Genomic DNA, 18,574 nt, shown 5'->3' with positions numbered 1-18,574 from the left:
TATTTCCAGACCCCGAAATCCACTATAGCAAGCATCCCTGGGGGAGAATAGTGATTTAATAAATTATGGGATAGAAGAAAAAGATATGTACACGCAGTGGGGTGCAGGGAAATCTCAGATCCTAGAAGACAGATTTGGTTTCTGGAATAAAAAATGGGATGGATCCTGTCTGCCTTTGCACCAGGGGTAGCTAGAGTTCCAGACGTGAATTTCTTCCTTCCCCAGAATCCAGCAGCCTAGGCCTCCAGCCTCCTCCTCCCTCGAAGAACTAGGAAAGCCTAACTCCCATCCCTCCTCCTCCAAGGGACCAGGAATCCAGGATACCCACTCCCACCTGCCCTCTGTCCTCCAGGGAAACAGTTTAGACACCCAGGCCTCCCCTCCTCCGGCAAGACTCAGGTGTCTGGGACCCCAGCCCTCTGCTCTCCCAGGGCTCCAGGAATCTGGGCTCAAGTGGAGATCCAGAGTCTGAGTCTCCACTGGGGTCTCAAGTCTCTTGTGGCTTAGACATGCTCATACAGCGGGTTCTCGTACGAAGCCCCTTTCTCTGCTGGGGCTAGGGGTGACTGCTGGAGACCCCGCAGGATGCACTGGTGCAGGAACACGTACTGGGCCTGGGGAGGAGCACGGGGCAGGGGGTGAGGGGTGCCCTTCTGAGCCTGGGCCTGCTTTCCCCCCAGGCCCCACCCCCACCCCCCTGTGCCCTCGGGAACCCCATCACCTCAGTCTGTAGCATGAGAGGTCTGCTCTCCCTCATCTTCCGCACGTAGCTGAAGGCTCCCACAAAACGCTCATGCTCCAGCTGCCGCAGCAGGACATCCAGGGCAATGAAGGTGCCTGTGCGGCCCACGCCAGCACTAGGCAGGAACAAGAAGGGGTCAGGTCACAGGAAGGGGGAGTCTTGGCTGATTGGAGGGATCTATTTTTGGAGCATCCGGGATCAGAGTATATTATTTAGCAAGATAGCATTCTGGGGGGATACCGTGTAAGTGGTAAAAGCCACTGTGTGTGACTCTGCCTGGAGCTCCTTCTGTCTGCCCGGCCCTGCCTCCAATGCCCTACGTGCCCTTGTCACTTTTCCCAAGCCTGAGAAGTAGGAGCTAACAGCACGCCCATTTTACAGATGGAGAAATGGAGGCTGAGCACAGTGAGGTCGCTTGTCTGTCCCAGGTCACTCTGGAGTTCACACACAAGAAAAAGGAACTCCCAAGCTGACCATTCAAAAATATTTTTTAAACATAAACCCATTTTAAAGTAAACAGTTCAGTGCCATTTAGTATATTCGCGATGTTGTGTGACCACCACATCTAATTAGTTCCCAGACACTTTCGTCCCCCCAGAAGGAGACCCTGTACCCGCTAAGCAGTCACTCCCCACTCTCCATTCTCCCCAGCCCCTGGTGACCATCAATCTGGCTCTGTGGGCATACCTATTCTGGACATCTCCCATAAACGGGATCCTACTACATGTGACCTGTCGTGTCTGTCTCATTTCACTCAGCACCGTGTTATCAAGGTTCTTCCACATGGTGGAATGAACCAGTGCTTCGATCCTTTTTCCGGTTCAAATCAATCATCTTAACCATTACGCAGGAGTCCCTTCTGTGCTTGGGGGAGGGGATGACCCTCTGCTGGGGACACCTCCAGGGGGTGCTATCCTGGGACAGGGCGGGTGTTAGGACACGGTTCAGCAGAGAATGTAAGAGTGCCACCACAGGCATCAGCTTGACCCCTTACGCCTTGAACCCAAGACGTACGCTTTCTGACTGGGTTTCCCCAGCGCTGTAATGGGGAGGAAACCCTTTCGGTCATGAGGTTGCCCTGAGGACCAGCAAGACCGTGACTGTGGAGTTTCCATCACGTCACTGGCGGTACGTGCTCCCTGAATGCGACTGTCACTGTAACCAGAGCTTCCATTTCAGAGGCTGTCGGCCACTCTGGAGCAAGCCCCTTTTCGTGCCCCCCCCCCCCCCCCGCCCATAACCTCCTCTACAGTCTTCAGTATCGACGACAGGAGAGTGATGGGCAGGATGAGGTTCCCAGCGTGCACTGGAGGTGTTTCAAATGTTTCTCAAAACCTTTGACTGTTTCTCTCTCCTGCCCCTCACCCCTTCTCCCTTCTCTCCACCAACGGATTCCCCTCCTCCTCTCTTCCATCTCCTGTAGAAGGTTCTGGTTCCTGAAACCGGCAGGGGCCATTCTCTTAGAGCCAGCGGGTCCTCACCTGCAGTGCACAATGGGGGGGCCTCCCTCCACGGTCTGGTCCAGCCACTGCCGGACCATCTTCCGGAAGGCCAGCAAGGGGTCTGGGGAGTGGGGGACGCCGTGGTCTGGCCAGGTCATGTAGTGGAACTGACGTACATGTAGTGTCTTCTGCTCTTGGATCTAGAGAGAGGGAGGGGAGGCTGGGAGGGAGCGCTCAGCACCCCAGGGTGGGCTGGTTTCTGACTGGTGGGGGGCATCCCTGGGCACACTGTGGTCCCCTGAGACGGTGACGGAAGTCTAGGCTTCAGGAGGGGTTCTGAGGAGTCGACTGCCCAGATAGTTCTGGGGGAGGGAGCGAGGGTCGGGGTGGGGCTGGCAGGGTGGAGCAGACTTACGTGCCGGACCCTCAGGTCTCGTACCGTCCAGTTCTCCAGCACCTTCTCACCCTCCAGGGCCACTTGTAGGTGCCCATATGTGCATGGCTGGGTGTCTAGAGGCCAGTAGTACTCACACTTCACCTGGGGGACGACTGAGAGGTCAGAGAACCTGTCCTGATGCCCATCTACACCGGGGCTCTTGTACTCAGTGCCTGGTGATGAGGCAAGACCTACAGGCAGCCAGGTGTAGATTCATCCCAGCCAGGAGGACCCCTCCTTCTCAAGGCCACTGGGTTATATGGACCAATGGATGGGCTGAGGGTACTGGAGGAGGTTGGGGTCACATGGGAGGTCAAGGCTCAACACCTAGACCCTGCGGATCCCTCACCCGGCCGGACTCCACACAGTTGGTCAGCATGACCAGGGTGCGGCTCTGCTGCTCCCACACCAGGCGCCAGAAGTCAGCCACCGTCTGGGGCAGGGGGCCCTGGGCTGCAATGAACTCGCGGGGGCCCCAGAGACCCTGATGGGAGAAAACAGGCAAGTCACAACCCCCTCCAGTCCTTCTCTGCTCAGCTTTGCTCAATGCCCTCCCGGTTCGCAGCCACAACCTTACAGGTATGAAGCTGGCGTTGATGTAGTCGGAGCCTGGTTCCTCCTGGTGGGGCTTCAGGGACACCCGGGACCAGTCGTCTAGAGGAAGAGGCCAGCATTAGTGAAGCAGAGACAGGCGTGGGAGACCCAGGAAGGTATGGAGACAAGACTGAGACCCAGGGACAGAGGTCACGCTGAGGGCACACAGGCTCTGGGAGCCCTAAGAAGGGTGGATTGACCTCAGCAGGGAGGAATGGGCCGGGTGCCCCCCTCACAGCGGGTAAGAGCTTTGTGTCCCATAGGGAATAAGGGAAGGGGCCAGGGATGGGGTATTGACAAAGTCACGGCCAGGGGTAAAGTCAGCAGAGGCCTTAAGACTCACAGGGCAGCACGTTTCGGTAACGGTTCTTGGCACTGTTTTCGAGAGCTGAGGCCACCATTTGCGACTGCTTGGTGCCCTCCAGAGCCAATCGCTGCGGGCAGAGGCAGAGAGAGAGGGGGCGAGCATGGACCCTGGAGTCTCTCCATCTTTCCCGGAGGACACCCCCGTTCAGCACCGCCCCACTCACCCCCGCGCCCTGGAATTCTGTAGCACCCACAGAAACATGTACCATCACCCCGCAGGGCATTGGGGAGGCTTGGGGGACAGCGGGGACCAGAGAGGCGACAGAAGACACAACACGGGCAAACCAACGTGTTTCTTTAGGGCTGACCCGAGGGCCCGTAACGGTGTCACAGGCGAAAACATAATTGTGCCTGAATTTTTTTGCATAAGCAAAGAAAGGTGTGGCAAGGTCTGGGGTGGGCACGTGGGGCTCAGCTCAGCCCCTCACTTGTCACCACACCTGGTACTCCATTGCGAAGCCGCCATTGGCATCCCTCTCGTTCTTCCTCACGTGGGCAGCAAAGTCTTGTGCCGGGATGTTCTCCAGGAGGCTGTGGGAAAAGGGCAGAGTTTAACTTCCCTTGGCCCTGTGATCTTGGGATAAAAGAAAGGGCTTTTTTTTTTTAAGTTTATTTTTATCTATTTTGACAGGCAGAGAGCAAGCGGGGGAGGGGCAGAGAGAGAGACAGAAGCCCAAGCAGGCTCTGAGCTGTCAGCAGAGTCCGCCGTGGGGCTGGAACTCACAAACCGTGAGATCATGACCTGAGCTGAAGTCACTGAGCCACCCAGACACCCCTGGGCCTTTTTTTTTTGGGGGGGGGGTGTCGCTCTTTATTTCTTTTGACCCCCTTCTCCCGACTCAACTACCCTCCACCCTCTGCCTCGGGCAACCAATATCTGTTCTCAGGTTCTATCAATTCAGTGTTTTTAATTTTTTTCAAATATGGGGCACTTGGGTAGCTCAGTCAGTTAAGCATCAGACTTAACTTCGTCAGACTTGATTTCGGCTCAGGTCATGATCTCCCAGTTCAGGAGATCGAGCCCCGCTGACAGTACAGAGCCTGCTTGGGATTCTCTCTCTCACCCCTCTCTCTCTGCCCCTGCCCTGCTCACTCTCTCTGTGTGTGGACACAGGCCCCATCATGGGTGAACCTGGGGAACATTATGCTAGCTCAGATAAGCCAGTCTCAGAAGGACCAATACTGTGTGAATCCACTTCTGTGAGGTCCCTAAAGGAGTCAAATCCACAGAGACAGAGAGTAGACCGGGCGGGGCACCAGGGGCTGATGGAGGCGGAGGGGGGGTCCTGTTCAATGGGGACAGAGTTTGGGTTTTGCAAGATGAAAAAGTTCTGGAGACAGACGGTGGGGACAGCTGCACAACAGTGGGGGCGCCTGGGTAGCTACGTCATTTCAGCGTGAGCTCGTGAGTTCGAGTCTCGCTTCAGGCTCTGTGCTGACGGCTCAGAGCCTGGAGCCTGCTTCCGATTCTGTGTCTCCCTCTCTCTCTGCCCCTCCCCTGCTGGCTGTCTCTCTCTCAAAAATAAATACGCATTAAAAAATTTAAAAAAAAAAATTCTTTGACCTCACGCATCTCCAGCTCCTTCTTGCTCGTCCTCTTGTAAGACAGCTTTATAAACACGGTCTTGACCCAGTTCGGAGGCCGGGGGCTGGAGGCCAGTCCGGCCCCCTTCTTGAGCAGTGGTCAAGCCCACACGCCCACCACCTCGTGCATGTGGCTCTCACACGCTGAGCCACTATGCACCTGCCCTCAGCCCTCAGGGCCGGGTGCCTGACAACCAGAGGCAGCCCTTACACCCCGGAGCTCGCCCAAATCATTGCACTGGGCTCGAGCTACCCATTCCTTCCCACGGAAACCATAACTAAGGCTCTTGCCCACCACTGTCCCCACCTCCCCTGCCTCCCGACTGAGCCTGTGTGACTTACTGAGGACTCCCCTCTTGGGATCTGTTGCCTTTATCACACCTAAGCAACAACAAAGCCTGTTAACACAGCCCGTGCACGTTTAAACTGCTCACACACACCAGTTTTCTCTGCTTCTTTTCTCCACATCACCAATGCCTGGTGTCTGCAGCACCACTCCGCAGGGGAGTGACCCCTTTCCCCAAAGTCCCCCTATCCTATTTGCCTCCTTACCTCCAATTCTTTTTTTTTTAATTTTTTTAATGTTTATTTATTTTTGAGAGAGAGAGACAGAGCGTGAGTGGGGGAGGAGCAGAGTGAGAGGGAGACACAGAATGGGAAGCAGGCTCCAGGCTCCGAGCTGTCAGCACAGAGTCCGACGCGGGGCTCGAACCCTCGAACTGGGAGATCATGACCTGAGCCGAAGTCGGACGGACGCTCAGCCAACTGAGGCACCCAGGTGCCCCTCCTTATCTCCAATTCTAAGGGTCTCCTCTCAGTCCATCCTTGGAGGGATGGCTCAGCAGCATTTAGTGCTGCTCCTGTCTTCTTCCTGGACCCGCTTCCCTCACGTGACACTCTGGTGCCACTCTGCTCAGTCGCCAAGATACCCAACATTCTCTAAACGCTCCAAGCATGCTCCTGCCCCAGGGCCTTTGCACCTGCTGGTCCCTCTTCCTGGAACGCCATTTCCCAAGATGTGCACATGAGTCTGTGCACAAATGACTTCCTCTTAGTCATCTTCTTGGTATGGCTTTACCTGGACAATTTTCTCCAATTTTCTCTAATTTTAACACCCTATCTTAAATATTCTTCTACCTTTTCTGGGGCGCCTGGGTGGCTCAGGAGGTTAAGTGTCCAACTCTTGCTTTCAGCTCAGGTCACGATCTCACGGTTGGGAGACGGAACCCCACGTTGGGCTCTGTGCTGGGCATGAAACCTGCTTAAGATTCTCTCTCTCACTCTCACTCTCTCGCTCTCTCTGCCCCTCCCCCGCTTGCACTCTCTCTCAAAAACAAAAGGAAAAAATAATAAAACAAAATAGGCTTCTACCTTTTCTATCGCCACTTCTTGCTCTACTGCCTCCTGTATCACAACCTCTATTATCTTGTTTATTAATGATTTTTTGTGCTCGAATGTAAGCTTCACGAAGGCAGGAATCTTTGTTTCTCTCACGGTGTCCTCTGTGCCTAGAACAGTGCCTGACACATGATACACGTGCTGAGTGAATCTTTTGTTGGATGAACATAATCCCAGAGCTGGAGTTGGTTCCAGAGCCCCCGGCCCAGGCTGGAGGGGGGTGATGAAAGGCTTGCGATCCTTGGGGCAGAGAGCATTGCGTGTCGGGGTGCGCTGAGCCCACCCGTTGACCTATCCGGTGACCAGCAAGCACCCCTCGATTGGACCTGACAGTGCTTCTTCCAGATACTTCTCCAACACTTTCTGCTTACCTGGAGCCCAGAACCTTGGGTGCCGGTTTCCTCTGGCTCTTCTTGTGCCTGGGAAAGAGACATTGGAACAGAAGGCTTGGGGGGGGAGGTCAGGCCGGAACAGGGATCCTCACCCTCTCCCTGCCACCCCGTCCCCACCCGAAGATGGTCAGTCAGCCCTGTGACGAGTCCCACCTCTTCTTCAGGAAGAAAATCAGCAGGCCCACCAGGATGAGAAACAGGACCACACCGACAATGGCTCCAGCGACGACCCCTGGGTTAGGAAGTACGGGGACCGTTGGAGTTGGCCTCTTCCACTGGCAACCTGTCTCTCCTACCTCTGTCCTCACCCAGACTGTGACCAGAGGGCTGACAGGGCAGATGCGAGGGCAGAGAAAGGAGAGGAGAAAGCCTCTGGATAGAGCCCCACCTCCCACCCAACTTTCCCGAGGAGCCTGGTCCAAAGGTATCATTTGCTCAGGTAACCTGGCTGCCAGAGTGCCTCTTCCCCTCCTTGGCCCAGATTAATGATTCTCGGCGTGGGCGATTCTGTCACCGATGTCTGGGGACATTCTGGGTTGGCACCATGGGAGTGGTGTCGCACTGGCATCCAGCAGGCGGGGGTCAGGGGCACTGCTCAACATCCTACAATGTACAGGATGGCCCCCACAGCAAAGAACGATCCATCCCCAAATGTCAGTAGGGTCAAGATTGAGAAACCACATTGATGGCATTGATGCCTCCCGCCAGAACAGAGGTTCGTGTTCTCAGAGGTTCTGTTTGCTAGCAGAAGGGCACCCCTGCAGTGGTGGTGCCCACGGTCTTGGCCCCAGGCTCTAATGGGCACAGATCCCTCAGGGTCTGTCCTTAGACACCTGGTCTTGGAGCAGACTCCAGCCCACAGCCTGCCTCCATCAGCTGTCGTGGCCCCAGGATGCAGCTTCCCAACAGCCCTGGTTACAAGGACCTGTCAACAGGCTCTAGAAGGGTCTCACACAGCCCATTCCCCTAATGGACCTGGTCCCCATGAATTGGACATGGGCATCTTTCCTCTCCCTTCCAGAGACCCTCTTTGCTGCTAAGCAAGAGACGTTCCTGGGCAGCAGGAACCAGAGAAGCCCAGTTGGGCATCTATTTATCATCGCTCCAACCTGCCATCTCAGAGACGCAATCTTATAAGAGGTCCTGATTCATAGAAGGTGACAGATGGGGCCCAGTGAAGCTTATGGCCACCATCAAAGGTATATGATCAGAGTTTTACTAAGTATGAGGCCCAAACCTCTCCCAAATACGCCACCGATGAGTGGAAAATGGTGCAGTCGTGTTGGGGAAAAAAAGTTTGGCACTTCTCCAGAAGATAAACACAGAGTTAAGTACTTGATCCCACAACTCCACTCCTGGGGATATACCCAAGAGAAAGAAAGTTCCTTTCGGCACAGGAATGGGTACATGAATGTCCATAGCACCATTACTCGTAATAGCCAAAGAGTGGAGACCACCCAACGGACCCATCCACAGACGAACGGATAAACGAAATGTGGTCCCTGCGTACAGTGGAATATTATTTAACAATAAAAAGCAATGAAGCACCGATACGTGCTACAACACTGATGGACCTTAGAAACGGTACAGCAGGTGAGAGAAGCCGGCCACCAAAGACTGATGATATACATCACAGAAGGATGATGATATTTTTAGGAGACGTCCAGAACAAGCAAATCTACAGAGACAGAAGATAAATTTGAGATTACCGAGGCCAGGCTGGTGGGGAAGTGAGGGAATTAGGGGCTGATGGTGTAAGGAGGTGATTTTTCTTTAGTGAGTAATGAAAATAGTGTAAGAGTGATGGGTTGGCCAAGTCCTGTGGGTGTAGTGAAGCCATTAGCTGTACACTGTCAGTGGGTGAATTGTATGGTATGTGAATTATATCTCAAGAGAGCGGTTTTGAAGAAAGCAGCAAAGAAAGCAAACAGGGAAACACAAAGGACCCCTTGTGTAGGTAAGGCTCCTTCACAACAGAGCCCGATGGCATCTAGAGAGCCTTTCACCGTAGCTCTGTCCCCGTGGGGATCTGCTCACCTGCATTCTCCGTGTGGCAGGTCACAGGGGCAGACGGGGCCCTCATTCCATCCCAGATGGTGGTGACGGTGGCTGGGTAAGACTGAGCTGGCTGGAGATCCCACACAGACACGCCCCTCCCACAGGACGATCCATTCTGGCAGTCCCGCTGTCCACCCACCTGCAACTCAAAGGCCTCGTAGCCTCCCACGGGGCAGGACCAGGTCAAGATGACCCCGTGGCCCCCAGAGGTGCTGATGCAGGAGGTGATGGTGACTGGGCTCGGGGCTGGGTGGAGGGGACAGGAGGAGTCAGTAGGAGCCATAAGGGTGCCTTTCCATCTCCCCACCCTACCCCCACTTCCCACCGCTGGTGCCAATTCTCTGAGAACTAGCACATCCTTTCCCTCCCAAAACCAAAACACCTCTCTTCAGCTCTCATTTTCTGTCCTCCCCCAATGGACACGCAACAGATCCCTTCGGACTACCACTCCCATGAGCCCTTGGGCTCTCTGTATCACTGCAGCTTAGCAAGGCATGACCCCATGGCCTGATGGGATTTGGAGTCCACTCTTCCCATTGCCCCCGGACCCCACCTCAGCTCCCACCAGGTAGAAGGGGGCCCATGTCACCTGTGGATGCAAGGAGGCTCTGCGCATAACTGGTCACGTTGTTCCTGTCTGCCCACACCCTGAAGGTGTACAGAGTCCCGGGTTCCAGGGTCTGCACCTCATACCAACTGTCATTGGTCCTGCCTGTGTGGTTGGTCTGATGTCCCTGGGGGTCTTGCTGTCCCTGGGGATATCCCCCAGGGGTCCACTGAACCCAGTACGTGTAGAGTTGAGAGTGAGGGTCTGTGGGGACCTTCCACCGCAGGATGATTGAGTTGTTCGTCTGGTTTTCCTTGTGTAGATCCATGACTGTGTTGGGAGCTGAGGAGGGAGGACAGGAGGTCAAGGGGGCGGGTGTATCCTCAAGGACCCTCCCGTCTGAGCCTGCCCACCTCCCCTGACCCCTCAGTCACCAGACGAGTCCACTTGCTAAGAAGAGTGAACCGCAGAAAAGAGGCCAGGTGGGGACCAGGATCACCGGGGCCCTCTCTGTCCTGAGTCTATCGCCCTGGGTCCTACGCATCACCTTTTTCAGGTGAGCAGACCAAGGCAGGGTCCTTCCTTACTTCCAGGCCCTTCTTTCTTTCTTTTTTTTTTTTAATTTTTTTTTTAACGTTTTATTTATTTTTGAGACAGAGCATGAACGGGGCAGGGGCACAGAGAGAGGGAGACACAGATTCAGAAGCAGGCTCCAGGCTCTGAGCCATGAGGCCAGAGCCCGACACGGGGGTCGAACTCACGGACCGCGAGATCGTGACCTGAGCTGAAGTCGGACGCTTAACCGACTGAGCCACCCAGGCGCCCCCGGGCCCTTCTTTCTTGACGGAGCTGTTGTCTTTAGTCTTCTTAGCCCAAATAGCCGAAGACTAAACAGTTCCAGGCTCCATGCACACACTAGTGAACCTAGTGAACCTAGTTCCTGGGGGCAATTTTGGCTCCTGTCACACTTGGAACCCTTCACATATAGGCTGAGAGCTGGGTTGCTTGGGGTTCAGCTAGTATACTGGGATGAGCTGTGCCCTTCTGTCTTCTGGCTTTGTTGGTTCCTGAGGGGTGGTGCTGGATGGTCAGGGGCTCTCTTCATCCCCAAAGACAGACCTCGCAATTAGAAAGTTCTGGCTGCAGAGGACGGACACTTCCTAGAAGGCAGACTTACAGGCTCAAGGTTCTATGAGGCTAGATGGGGTCACCAAGCCTCCCCAACCCTCTCTCTCTCCCATTCCAATAGTACTGGCTCTGTCTAGAACTAGCGCGAGTCTCACCAGTGGCTCCAGTGAGTGTCTGGTTGTCACTGCTGACCTCATTCCTCTCTGCCCAGACGGTGACGATGTACAAGCTCCCAGCTTCCAGTTCTGTTAGTATGATCCCGGTATCTGTGGTGTTCCGGATGCTAATGGCGCTGGTGCTCTCCTTGACCCATGAGACCCCGTAGGTGTAGAGAGGATGATCTGGGTCCAGGGGAGCTGTCCAGCTCAAGGTGATGGAGCTGTTGGTCTGCTTCTGCACACTGAGGCTCAGCACTGCGTTGGGGACTGGCAGAAGGAACAGAGGGTCAGAATATCCTCTCCCTGGTCCACGAGAATCCAAAACACACGGACGGACCTCCTCCTGGGGCAGCCAGCCTTGTTAAAGAGCATTTCTAGACATGGAACCTGGGGGTAGGGACGGGACACCTGCAGCCTTATGCTCAGCCGCAGACTCCCAGACAGGCCGGTCCCCAGAAAAGGCCACCTCTCTCCTGTGGACTCAGGATTTGGGCACGGCTCGGCAAGACTGTAAAGACGGTGGCTGCATCCCAGAACCCAAAGGTGGTGCTCTCTTTGCTGGTTCTTCAGCTCTCACCAAAAGAGAGAGTGGGCATTGATGTTTGTCATCGGGGGGCTTACTGGGGTTCTTGTCTGGAACCAGCACAGAATTCATTCTTTTCTGCCCACACAGAGAGAATTTATACAAGGTCCCAGTTTTGGGTCCCTCTACCGTGAAACTGAAGTTTTGGATAAGTGTTGGGTCTCAATTCTGTCTCCCTCTCCAGTTCACTGGACCCAATAAGTGTAGTCCCAAAGGCCAGGGCCCAGGGGGCACCTCCCAATCTGACTGATGGAGTTGGTGGCCTGAGCTTCCATTCTCAAGACCGTGATACAGTTGGGAACCAGGAGAAGAAGAGTCGGAGGGTCAGAGTGTCCACATTCCATGGTACCTAATGTCCCCACAGTTGAGGCAACATGCCTGTGCTCCCTACACAGTCCTGGTGGCTAAGGAGAGACACCCCCTAGTCTCAATGTCTGTATTCTAGAGGGTCCCAGACCCTGAATGATCCCAGCTCAGAACCTGTGATGTTCTTTCTTCAACTCCTGGTCAACGTGACCCAAACAGATGCTCAAAAATAAATAAACGTTTTTTTATTTATTTTTATTAAAAAAAATTTTTTTTGTAACGTTTATTTATTTTTGAGACAGAGAGAGACAGAGCATGAACGGGGGAGGGTCAGAGAGAGGGAGACACAGAATCTGAAACAGGCTCCAGGCTCTGAGCTGTCAGCACAGAGCCCGACGCGGGGCTCGAACTCACGGACCGCGGGATCACGACCTGAGCGAAGTCGGCCGCTCAACCGACTGAGCCACCCAGGTGCCCCTAAATAAACGTTTTTTAAAGGGGAGAGAGAGAGAACTGCAGCAGGTGGCACTCACCTGTGGTGGCGTTGCAAACTGTCGCGGAGCTGACGACTCCATTTTTCTCTGCCCACACGGCAAATCCATACAAGGACCCGGGTTGCAGTCCGCCCACCACGAAGCTGGTGTTGGTTGTGTTCTGCATCTCACTCCCAGTCCACTGGATCCAGTAGACGTAGTTCTGAAAGTCAGGGTCATCTGGCTCCTCCCAGATCAGGGTGACGGAGCTGGTGGTCTGAGCCTCTACCTTCAAGTTCCTGACGGGATAGGGGTCTGAAAAATTAGGGAAAGGGGTCCGGTGTCAGCAAGGGAGCTAGATCAGGGGTACAGTCAGTGGACGTTTTTAGCCCTCAAAGTCTCCAGTCCTGCCTCGACTACTGGTCCCAGGAGAGGTAAGGCGTGTGGTCTAGACCAGCGCTTGTCCAACTTCAGTGTGCGTACATAGCACTGGGGATCTCGTTAAGATTCGGGTTCTCGTTCGGTGGGTCTGAGACGAGACCCAGACTCTGCATCTCCAGCCAGTTCTCGGCACACGCCGGCACTGCCCACCCATGGACCAGAGTTTGAGTAGCAAGGGTCTAGACCAGCAGTTTCCAACAGAACTGCTGCAAAGATGGAAATGCTCTCCCAAGGCCCAGTATAAGAGACGCTATCCCAGGGGGATACGGAGGGGGACTGGGACCCCCTCATCTGAGCTCTTGAGCACGTAAAACATGAAACTGGATTTTCCATTTTAGTGAACTGAATTTTAAATAGCCCCACGGGGGGCGCCTGGGTGGCTCAGTCGGTTGAGCGGCCGACTTCAGCTCAGGTCACGATCTCGCCGTCCGTGAGTTCAAGCCCCGCGTCGGGCTCTGGGCTGATGGCTCAGAGCCTGGAGCCTGCTTCCGATTCTGTGTCTCCCTCTCTCTCTGCCCCTCCCCTGTTCATGCTCTGTCTCTCTCTGTCTCAAAAATAAATAAATGTTAAAAAAAAAAATTAAATAGCCCCACGGGGGTGACCGGGGGAGGGGCTCTAGGCCAGAGCGGCTCTAGAGCGAGGAAACTGTCCACGTCAGGATGATGGAGCTGACGATCGGAGTTTGCATCGTCAAGACCAGACATGGTTGAGAACCAGGAGAAGAGTCAGAGGGTCAGGGTGTCCACGTTCCATGGTGCACACAGGGAGGCCAGAGATGTCGGCGATCCTATGGGTTCTCAACCATCTCCTACCACCCTCCTCAAGCAGAACAAAAGGGAACGAAACAGGGGGCGGGACCTGAGGAACCTTCGAGGGTCTTCCTGGAGCCAGGAACCTTGTTCTTCTCTGCCCGAACAGAAAGTTCACATGAGGACAGTGACTGAAGTCCTGCCCCACTCCCCACTTTGTAACTGGTGACGGTCCTGTTTTGGGTCTCACTTTTGTCACTGTCTCCGTGCCACTGGACCCAGTCAGCAGGTGCATCTCTGAGGCTCTGGGTCCTTGGGGACCTCCCGGTGCAGGGTGATAGAGCTGTTGGTCCAAGTCTCCCCCCTCAGGTTTCTCACAGGGCTGGGGGGCTGAAAGCTGGGACTGTGCGGGGTCGGGAGGGGTCCTAAGCTCTGTGTGACCGCTGAGCCCTTGCAGTGCACCTGCTCCTGCTCCAACAATGTGATATCGGTGCAAAATACACATTGTGCTTTGAGGAGCGGGTATGAAGTTAAGAAAATATCTTGGGGCGCCCGGGGGGCTCAGTCGGTTGAGCGTCCGACTTCGGCTCAGGTCATGATCTCACAGTTCTTGAGTTCAAGCCCTGCATCGGACTGTGTGCTGACAGCTCAGAGCCTGGAGCCTGCTTCCGATTCTGTATCTCCCTCTCTCTCTGCCCCTCCTCAACTCGTTCTCTCTCTCTCTCTCTCTCTCTCTCTCAAGAAATAAACATTTAAAAAATGTAAACTATCTTCTGGTTCTTATATATGTCGATTACACTTCAAAATGATAATATTGATAATATTTGGGGGCACGTGGCTGACTCAGTCAGTAGAGCACGCGACTCTTGATCTCAGGGGTGTGGGTTCGAGCCCCAGGTTGCTCGTGGAGGCTGCTTTTGAAAATGGATAAGCCTGGGTGACTCAGTCAGTTAAGCATCTGACTCTTGATTTTGGCTCAGGTCATGATCTCATGGCTCGTGGGCTCGAGCCCCATGTCGATCTCTGTACTGACAGTGGGGAGGCTTCTTGGGATTCTCTTTCTCTCTCTCTCTCTCTGCCCCTCCCCAACTTGCTCGCACATGTGCTCTCTCTCTCTCTCAAAATAATTAAATAAACTTTAAAAAATGATAATATTTTGGATCTATTGAGCGAAATAAATTCTCACTTTATAATTGATTTCACGTTTCATTTTACTACTTTTAAATTTCTTTGTCTTTTTAAGTAATCTCTACACCTCATGTGGGGCTCAAACCCACAACCTGGAGATCAAGAGTCACATGCTCTTGATCTGAGCCAGCCAGGCACCCATCTTTTTACTTATTTTTAAAGTGGTTGAGGGGCGCCTGGGTGGCGCAGTCGGTTAAGCCTCCGACTTCAGCCAGGTCACGATCTCGCGGTCCGTGAGTTCGAGCCCCGCGTCAGGCTCTGGGCTGATGGCTCGGAGCCTGGAGCCTGTTTCCGATTCTGTGTCTCCCTCTCTCTCTGCCCCTCCCCCATTCATGCTCTGTCTCTCTCTGTCCCAAAAATAAATAAAAAATGTTGAAAAAAAAAATTAAAAAAAAAAAAGAGTGGTTGACATTGGGGCACCTGGGTGGCTCGGTCGGTTAAGCGTCCGAAAAAGTGGTTGACATTGGGGCACCTGGGTGGCTCGGTCGGTTAAGCGTCCGGCTTCCGCTCAGGTCGTGATCTCGCGGTTCGGTTCGTGAGTGGGAGCCTGGCTTTGGGCTCTGTGCTGACAGCTCAGAGCCTGAAGCTGCTTCGGATTCTGTGTCTCCCTCTCTCTCTGCCCCTCTCTTGCTCATGCTCTGTCTGTCTCTCTCTCTCTTTCAATAAATAAACAAACAAACATTAAAGTGGTTGATCGAAAACTTAAATTTACACATTTGCTTCCGTTCAATTTCTCTTGGGCGACAGAACCTGCCATGTCCTTGTCGCTGCCAGCCACCTTTTGGGAAAAGCAGAAGTCAAGAACATGGCCATGACTGCCTCTCACCTGTGCTGGTTTGCAGAGTCTGCTTGGAGCTGTGGGTCTCATCCTGCTGCACCCCCACGGAAGACTCATGCGGAGACCTGGGCCCGAGTCCGTCCACCGTGAAACTGGTGTCGGTCGTGCGCGGGGCCTCGGTTCCGCCATCCCGTCCGGTCCACAGGCCCCGAGGGGTGTGGTGCCTCCGGTCCAGGCCACGGGGCGTCTGCCACTGCAGGGTGATGGAGCTGGGGGTCCGGGCCTCTGCAGTCAGGTTCTTGCCGGGGCTGGGGGCTGAGGATCAGGAAGGAGGGCCCGGTGTGAGCACAGGAGGTCAGTACTGGGCCTTCCACGACGCCCAGCGCTTGCCTGAGTCCAGAAAGGACCGTTTCCTTGAGTGCCGGCCATGGATCACCGTGCCCTCCATGAGACCACCTCCCCACACCAGAGCTCACACGGGTTTGGGTGCAACCTCTCCGTGTGGGCGGTAGACTCAGCCGGGGTCACTCACCAGCCGCCCTGGCCCCTGTCCAGCTGCACAGGCCCTGGGAGAACACAGAGGGGAGAGTCAGACTCTGAGCCTCGTCTCCCTTGACCCAGGGGAGACTGCAGGGCTGGTGGCAGGGGGGAGGGGGGAGGAGGAATCTGGCCAGCCACCCTCCTGTCCTCTGCCCTAACCCAAGTCACTGGGGCCTGAGGGAGAGGAGGGACACGGCCAGCTGTCTCCTCCCCCGAGGCTCTGCTCTAACAAAGGTCACTGCAACATCCATCTGTCTTTTCTTGGTGTGTGTGTGCTGCAGCCGGGAGTGTGGCAGGGGCGGGGCTCCAGGGACCCAGGAGTTAGGGTTGGCTCCGCTGATAAGGCCAGAGGATAATGGTTACACATTCAGAAAAATATGGCTCTGGAAGACGAGGGGCAGGAAGTTAATCAGCAAAGTGGTAATGGGGGAAGATACTGAGGTTGGGGACCAGGAGCCAGACACCTGGTCTGAGGGAGGAGGGGCCGGGGGCCTGGACCCCTGGGTCTGAGGGAGGAGGGGCTGGGGGTCTGGACTCCTGGGTCTGAGGGAGGAGCGGCCGGGGGTCTGGATTTCTGGATTTGAGGGAGGAGGGGCTGGGGGTCAGGACTCCCTCATCTGAGGGAGGAGGGGCTTGGGGGTCTGTTCTCCTGGGTCTGAGGGAGGAGGGGCTGGGGGCCTGTTCTCCTGGGTCTGAGGGAGGAGGGGCTGGGAGCCTGGACTCCTAGGTCTGAGGGAGGAGGGGCTGGAGTCTGGACTCCTGAGTCTGAGAGAGGAGGGGCTGGAGTCTGGACTCCTGGGTCTGAGGGAGGAGGGCACTGGGAGCCTGGACCTCTGGGTCTGAGGGAGGAGGGGCTGGGGACCAGGACTCCTGGGTCTGAGGGAGGAGGGCACTGGGAGCCTGGACCTCTGGGTCTGAGGGAGGAGGGACTGGGGGCCTGGACTCCTGGGTCTGAGGGAGGAGGGGCTGGGGGTCTGGACTCCTGGGTCTGAGGGAGGAGCGGCCGGGGGTCTGGATTTCTGGATTTGAGGGAGGAGGGGCTGGGGGTCAGGACTCCCTCATCTGAGGGAGGAGGGGCTGGGGGTCTGTTCTCCTGGGTCTGAGGGAGGAGGGGCTGGGGGCCTGTTCTCCTGGGTCTGAGGGAGGAGGGGCTGGGAGCCTGGACTCCTAGGTCTGAGGGAGGAGGGGCTGGAGTCTGGACTCCTGAGTCTGAGAGAGGAGGGGCTGGAGTCTGGACTCCTGGGTCTGAGGGAGGAGGGCACTGGGAGCCTGGACCTCTGGGTCTGAGGGAGGAGGGGCTGGGGACCAGGACTCCTGGGTCTGAGGGAGGAGGGCACTGGGAGCCTGGACCTCTGGGTCTGAGGGAGGAGGGACTGGGGGCCTGGACTCCTGGGTCTGAGGGAGGAGGGGGTTGCGGGGTCTGGACTCCTGGGTCTGAGGGAGGAGGGCCTGGGGCCGGGACTCCTGGGTCTGAGGGAGGAGAGGTTGGGGGTCTGGACTCCTGGGTCTGAGGGAGGAGGCCTGGGGCCTGGACTCCTGGGTCTGAGGGAGGAGGGCCTGGGGCTGGGACCCCTGGGTCTGAGGGAGGAGGCCTGGGGCCGGGACTCCTGGGTCTGAGGGAGGAGGGGCTGGGGTCTGGACTCCTGGGTCTGAGGGAGGAGGGGGCCAGGGGCCTGCACTCCTGGGTCTGAGGGAGGAGGGGCTGGAGTCTGGACTCCTGGGTCTGAGGGAGGAGGGCACTGGGAGCCTGGACCCCAGGGTCTGAGGGAGGAGGGGGTGGGGGGCCTGATTCCTGGGTCTGAGGGAGGATGGTCTGGAGTCTGGACTCCTGGGTCTGAGGGAGGAGGGCACTGGGAGCCTGGACCTCTGGGTCTGAGGGAGGAGGGGCTGGGGGCAGAACTCCAGGATCTGAGGGAGGAGGGGGCTGGGAGCAGGACTCCTAGGTCTGAGGGAGGAGGCCTGAGGCCGGGACTCCTGGGTCTGAGGGAGGAAGGGCTGGGGCCGGGACCCCTGGGTCTGAGGGAGGAGGGTCTGGGGCCCGGACTCCTGGGTCTGAGGGAGGAGGCCTGGGGCCCAGACTCCTGGGTCTTTGAGGGCACGCCTGAGTCTTGCCAGAAAGCACAGTTCACTCTCACAGTGGACGGCAGTATCTGAGAGCCCAGGTGTGAGGCTCACTGACAAGCCGGAAGCCTGCTTCCTTCTCCGGGAAGCTCCTACTCCCTCAGGACCCCAGCTCCCCACCCCTGTCTGGGAGCACTCACCAACAGCACCAGGCTCCCCCAGGCCCCGAGGCTCCCTCCGGTCCCCATCATGTCTCCAGACACTGCCGAGGGACCCAGGTGTCCCAGCCCTGACCTTCCACCTGCTGGACTTTAAACGCGAGAATTTCCCCTTTCTGAGTCTCATGGTGGTGAAGCCATGGGCCAGGGTGGGAAGGGAGGAGGAGGAAGTGGAGGCTCCCGGCCCCGCCCCACCCCTCAGCCCTGGTCCTCACCTCTGCGCACTCCTGCGCGCCGGCCCCGCCTCTCCGGCCGTGGGGTCTCCCCTCCCGCATCCCCTCGCACTGCCCCACCCAAATCGCCTGGGTCAGGGCCCGCTTCCCCGCCAGCGCCGCTGCCGCCTCCATGAATGCACAGAGCAGGTCCCGAATGGTCAGGCCGGAGTCAGGCCT

At 56.3% G+C, this 18,574-nt stretch overlaps 1 protein-coding gene across 2 annotated transcripts; it reads right to left on the bottom strand.

The window, feature by feature from the left end:
• Positions 1-43: 43 nt before the first annotated feature.
• Positions 44-18,364, bottom strand: PTPRH (protein tyrosine phosphatase receptor type H). 2 transcript variants are annotated; one of them, XM_042919838.1, is made up of 17 exons: positions 18,165-18,293; positions 15,896-15,929; positions 15,412-15,678; positions 12,268-12,522; positions 10,843-11,112; positions 9,602-9,901; positions 8,992-9,258; positions 7,108-7,186; positions 6,934-6,981; positions 4,021-4,111; positions 3,558-3,648; positions 3,198-3,274; positions 2,970-3,104; positions 2,600-2,722; positions 2,224-2,384; positions 722-857; positions 44-614 (listed from the first exon to the last, which is right to left on the bottom strand). In XM_042919838.1, the coding sequence occupies exons 1-17, from the start codon at positions 18,213-18,215 to the stop codon at positions 504-506; spliced, it is 2,496 nt and encodes an 831-aa protein (XP_042775772.1). In that variant the 5' UTR covers positions 18,216-18,293; the 3' UTR covers positions 44-503. The 2 variants fall into 2 exon arrangements, with proteins under 2 accessions (XP_042775772.1, XP_042775771.1); XM_042919837.1 differs by lacking the exon at positions 15,896-15,929 and having other exon boundaries at positions 18,165-18,364.
• Between the last annotated feature and the right edge of the window lie 210 nt (positions 18,365-18,574).

The sequence above is a fragment of the Panthera leo genome, chromosome E2, assembly GCF_018350215.1.
Source record: "Panthera leo isolate Ple1 chromosome E2, P.leo_Ple1_pat1.1, whole genome shotgun sequence".
Lineage (NCBI taxonomy): Eukaryota > Metazoa > Chordata > Mammalia > Carnivora > Felidae > Panthera > Panthera leo.
This window is presented reverse-complemented; position numbering and strand designations above follow the sequence as displayed.